Below are 6,000 nucleotides of genomic sequence, written 5' to 3'. Positions count from 1 at the left end.
ATTACGAGATATCGAAATGTAGATTTTTGTAATCGATTCAGCTACCAAGAAATAGATCTATTTTCTCCATGTTGTGTGACTAAATTTATTTGTTCGAAAAAAAAGGTAAAATAAGCCTCAGCAGAAGTGAGCCTCTCGGATAGGTAACTATCCTGGAAGTTTACGAGCTGGCTACCTTGTCTCATGACTGTTCAGTGGTAGGTGCTGCCCTCTACGAGTTTTCGTGGTTGTGCCGCAAACCTCCCCTCTTCAGTTATGAAGAACAGGTAAGATTAGAATAACCTACTTTTCGTTTGTAGGCAATTTTCTATATGAAAGCATGTTATATTATGAGAATTTATATTATTTGGTGCTCCGTGAAAAAGTTAAAAGTGCAATATGATTTGAAATTGGAAAATGAAAAGTGTTAGAAAGTTAAGTTTTGTTAATTTCGAAATTGAAAAAGAAAATTGTGTTCACTACCTGTTTGACGATACAAAAGCTAAATTGAATTGGACATTTAAATGTTAGTACAAGAAGACTTCTGGTATGTATTTATAATTTTCTATATTTGGCATGCTGATTGATAAGGAACATTTATTTGGAATTTTTATATTATTTCACAAGATAACATGCTTCATAGTAATTTTTTTTTTTTTACTTTGCTGTTTCAATAAGATTTCGGATAGTCAAAATTACTTGACAGTTAACCTATATTTGTTTGAGCTATTGAGAAGTTATTTTTACATTTGTTTCCGATTTTGGTTTACCAATAAAATTTGTTATATTTGTTTAGTTGAAATTCAAATCTTTAATTCTATATATAACCTGAGAAAACACCGCAAAACGTTCTATCCGAGCGGTTTAGTGTTAATTTACTTAGATACCGCAACATCCATTAATCCTCTATTCAGATGGGAAGTTGTTTAAAATAACCATTTTCGGTTTCAACATTGATCGATATGGAACAAAAATAGTAATAGATACCCACAATGTTTTTTTTTTTTTTTTAATCGAATCGATACAGCGTCTCAAGAGTATATAAGCTATATATAATCTCAACCCATAATACTATCGAAGCTGAAAGTGGCTGAATTTACTAGTATATTGGTTTCAATACTGATTTTTATAAAGCAAAAACTTGGGGAAATGGTGATGCGGTTTCTCGCGATCGACTAAGCGTTCTAAGAATAGGCTCTACCTTCTCCCTTGATCTCTATTCACACCAGAAGTGGTTCAAATTAACGATTACAAGTTTCAACATTTATCGCCACAGAACAAAAGTGGTAATAGATAGCGACAAGTGATTCACCTACAATCGATTCAGGGTCTCAAGAAGAAATACCATTACAATCCGCAACACTCCACAAGAGCAGAAATAGTTGAAGTTTATTACTATTTTTGATTTTATAGGTAATACTAACTTCCATAGAGCAAATCGGTGAGAGATATCGAGATGCATTTTTTAAAAAATCAATCCAGCATGCCAAGAATAGATTCCACCTTCTTCGTTAACACTTTATTTGAACCGAAAGTGTTCAAATTAACCATTTCCGATTTTAACACTTGTCACGATAAAACAAAAAATTGTAATAGATAGCGACAAGCAATTTTCTGGAATCAATTCAGGGTTTTAAGTTCAGTGTAAAGGGACAGGTTTTGCCGATAGATGTCACTACAGTCTTCGTATCTCTTCCATGTATTTTTTACCTTTCACGAAAATTTACATTTTTTTTTTTTTTTTTTACAGATTTCAACGTAGAGGCTTCAAATTTTTAGAGAAGGAACTTCATAACCTACTAATGGGAACAATCCGTGCCGATTTTTTATTTAAAATTTTCTTCATTGTTGAAACAGTTCCATTGTTAAAGGTTTGGATATCTATTTTAAAAATCAAGCCATTTCAACAATAAAGAAAACTCTAAATAAAAAATCGGCACGGATTATTGCCTTCGATATATTATGATGTTACTTTTCTAAAAATTTGAAGTCTGTAGGTTGAAATTTGTAACAGAAATCGTAAATTTTCGTGAAAGGTAAAAATACATGAAAGAGATACGAAGACTGTACTGCTATCTATCGATAAAACTTGTCCCTTTAAACCAACCTTAAGCGAACATATCGTCATAACCTGCTTCACTCTTTTGTAACCGGAAATACTTGAAATTTACTACTACTTTCGGTCCCAATACTTATATTCATAGAGCGAAAACTATAAAAGATATCGAGAAGAGGCTTCTCTGAAATCGATTTAGCGTTCTAAGAATAGATTCCATCTCCTCCCTTAACGCTCTATTCAAGCCGGAAGTGGTTCAAATTAACCATTCCTGCTTTCAATCTTTATCGCATAGAACAAAAATGATAAGTGGTAGCTAATAATAGCTTTTTGATACGGATTCAGCATCCGAGGAATAGATTCTATTTTTGATCTTATTAATCTATTCCAACTAGGAGTTTTAGTTGTGCTACTTGTTGTACTGAAGTTTGAGTATTCAATTCGCATAGGTTGCAAGTCTACAGTAGTTTTACACTGTGAAACGAAACTCGCTTGTTTCTCTACAAAAACAGGAAGTAGGAAAAATGTATCACAACTAGGGGTGGATCCAGGGGGAGAGATAGGGGCGATTGCTCCGCCCAGAAGAGGACACTTTCTTATTTTATATATAAATAAAACCCATCCCAGAGTTTAGAGCTCTTAAAAGTAGCTCTAAGTAGCAGTATTACAACCCACCGCCACCCCCCCTGAAGTCCGTCCTGGATCCGCCCCTGATCACAACTCCAGGTTTCAATATTGATCTCCATGGAGTAAAAATAATAAGAGATAACGAGATATGTTTATCTATATCTATATCTATCTATCTATCTATCTATCTATCTATCTATCTATCTATCTATCTATCTATCTATCTATCTATCTGAATCCAGGATTCGAAGATTGTCATCTCGATCGCTATCCCTTTATGTAAACCGGAAATAGTGAGAAACTTAGGGATGCGCACGAGACGAGTCGAGACAGGATTTTCCTGACAAAATTCGAGTCGAGACACGGCTCTTCCAATAGAGAAATATACATTTTTCGAGTTGAGACATCACTTTTACAGCACATTTTCGAGACGAGACAGCCACAAATCTTGTCTCGTGCGCATCCCTAGAGAAACTACAATTTTCGGTTTCATAGTAAAGAAAAACGATAGCCGGAAGCAGTTTTTGATATGGATTCTGTACCACAATGGTAGTTTCCATTTCTAACATGCAAGTTTAATGCAACCGAAAGTGATAAACACTTACTATATTTCTGGTTACAATATTTTTTTTTCTCAGAACGAGAGAGGTACTAGGAAGCGACAAACGTTTCTTTGAAATATATAATTTCATAATTCCAAGAAAAGATTTCAAGCCTTGCCCACTGGTCTAGTGGGCTAGCGCGTATTCCTTTGATGCACAGGGTCCCGAGTGGGAAAACATTGAACGTGTTATGGTGGTTCGGATTTCACTTTAAAATGTAGGTCCACGTCTAGTATAGTCTCGCTCGATACTGAAAAAGGACGCTGAACTTCAACAAACAACCAAATAAAAAATATTTCATCTTATTCTTCTACTGAAGTTAGTAGCAGTAAAAACTAATACGAAAACGAAGACCCACCTATTTAAAATTTGAATTCTCGTTTGATGAGATTATTATATTCAGATACGTAGTTCTTTGTCCTACCGTATATAAAACATCTTTAGAACAAATAAACCATTCAATAGTAATTTGTTAGTATTAAATTGCATATTTTTGAAAGCAATCAAATTGTTTTTGATACTGACTTAATTAGTTATAAAAAATAAGAGAAATGAGTGGGGGATCTTAGTGAGAAGTCTTTAGAATCAGTATCAGTAAATATAATCACTTCATGTTTCATATTTTGTTAAAATCAATTGTTAAAATTCAATTATTACAGACTTAACTGCTGTATCGCCGGACCAATGTTAGGAAATTTACCGGGTCAACTGGAGAATTTATTTAAGTTTATGAGGAAGAGTGATTGAAAGTCAGGTAAGGGGAATAGTAAAAGCTAAGAAAGTGATTGTATTTGCTGGTTGTTTTTGATGTTGTAAGCGGCACTGTATGTGGAGGCGGATGGACTATTTCGCGGAGAGGTACACTTGTTTTACTATACGGATCCATAGATTGTAAAATGTACAGAAAAATTTGCCCATTTCATGTCGACAACAGAACCCAACCAACCCCTGTGGGGCTTCTAACGCGTTCCTCCTCCTCCTCCTCCTCCTCCTACTACTACTATTATTACTTATAATGGATCCGTAGAGTAAAACTGCGTACCTAATAACATAATCTAACGTAACTTAATGTAATCCAACCAAATATAACCGAATGCAGTATATTTTGCTCCATTTTTTCGATTTTCAAATTGGTCCGGCGATACAGCAGTAATGCCATATTGTCGATAACACATTAATAATCACTATTGGTAAATAATTATTTTTTAATATTCTGTAAAATATAAATTTTACACTGTTTACCTTTGTGAATTATGATTTCTAATTTATATCCCTCAAGAACCGAGAATCAAAGGTCTGTGCATCACAATATTTCTTGCTGAGCTTGCACGCGTACCAGATTCGTTAAAGTCTATGACAATATCAACTTTGGCCAATATCGGATGAGTTTAACGCGTTCTAATGAAATTTCTTGATTTTACTAAGTTCAAGTCCAAATTTTTCGGACAGTATTTTGAAAAAAAAAAAATACTGCTACCTGCTAGTCAGAGTATCAATGCAACTATGTACTGTCAGCAGTTGAGCCGTGTTCAAGAAAAAACTCAAGACTCTGGAGCCAGCACTTCTGAATCGCAAAGGGGTACTCCTGTTACAGGCCAACGCTAAGCACCACGTGGCTAGGATGACCCGGGACACCATTGCACTTTGGATGGGAAAAACTATTGCATCCGCCATATTCCCCGACATTACACCGTCCGATTATCAGCTGTTCCATTCCTTGGACAATCAGCTTAGAGGGCGCTAGTTCAAATCCCTAGTAGAGGTGCAAAATGCACTTGATACCTTCTTCGCTTCACGGCCCACCAAGTTCTACCGCGATGGAATACATAGCCTTCCAAAACGTTGGCAGAAGGTCGTCGAAGCTGATGGAGACTATTTTTGATCTTCCAGGTATGTCAGGTTACATACCGATGTTTGAAGGTGTTGCGTGAAAAAGCGACAGATCTTTCTTCGTTACCTTTATAGTTACTAAACTCGTCAAGATCTACCATCTTGCCAAGTTTGGTAAAAATTTGATGAGTTCCATCTTTCGCGCTTTAATGAAATTTCTTTATTTCACTGATTCCAAACCTAACATTGATAGCTAATAACTCAGCAACAAAAAGTCTGTACACCATAATATTTTATACTGAGCTTCCATGCATACCAAGCTTGTCAATATTTACGATCCTACCAACTTTCGTCAAGATCATTTGAGTTTAATCAAATGCGTCTTAGCGAAATTTCTTGATATCACTAACTTAAAACACAAATTTGGTTAGCAATAACTCGGGAACCAAAGTCTCAAACACCATAATATTTAACGTGTGTACTAAATACATCGCAGTCCATAACCATACTAATTTTGGTCGTGATTGGATGAGTATCGTCAATAGTAGGCATTATACACTATCCTTTCATTAAATCCAAATCCAAGGGGGCACGGTAGCTGTTAGAACGCTTATCTCTTGTGCATTTGATCCCAGGTCAAGTAAGTTCGTGGCAGACAACATCGTGTCCGTGTGTTTTCCCGGGTACTCCTATTTCCTCCCACATTATCATTCCACGAATTCCGAAAACTTTTCGAGAAACGAAAAATCACCGAAAAGCGGAAAACGATTTTTTTTCGAAAAACGAATTTTTTCGATAAAACGAAAAACGAAATTTTTTTGAAAAACGAAAAATCTTTCGAAAAACGACAATTTTTTCGAAAAACGAAAAACGAAAAATTTTCCGAAAAACGGAAAAATCCAAAAA

The 6,000-nt window shown here is 35.2% G+C and overlaps 1 protein-coding gene across 1 annotated transcript in view; it reads left to right on the top strand.

Moving 5' to 3' along the window:
* The first annotated feature begins 266 nt into the window (after window positions 1-266).
* The window catches only part of LOC145666972 (chymotrypsin-2-like), a 405,304-nt gene continuing 399,570 nt past the window's right edge, over window positions 267-6,000 (top strand). The window contains exon 1 of the mRNA XM_081734623.1: window positions 267-526. Within this exon, the coding sequence (XP_081590749.1) occupies window positions 504-526 (23 nt within the window). The 5' untranslated portion in view covers window positions 267-503. The remainder of the gene's footprint in view (window positions 527-6,000) is intronic.

Source organism: Thermobia domestica, chromosome 1 (assembly GCF_964235325.1).
Source record: "Thermobia domestica chromosome 1, izTheDome1.hap1.1, whole genome shotgun sequence".
In the NCBI taxonomy this organism is placed as follows: domain Eukaryota; kingdom Metazoa; phylum Arthropoda; class Insecta; order Zygentoma; family Lepismatidae; genus Thermobia; species Thermobia domestica.
Note: the sequence above shows the minus strand (reverse complement) of the source record. Positions and strands in the feature narration are given on the sequence as shown.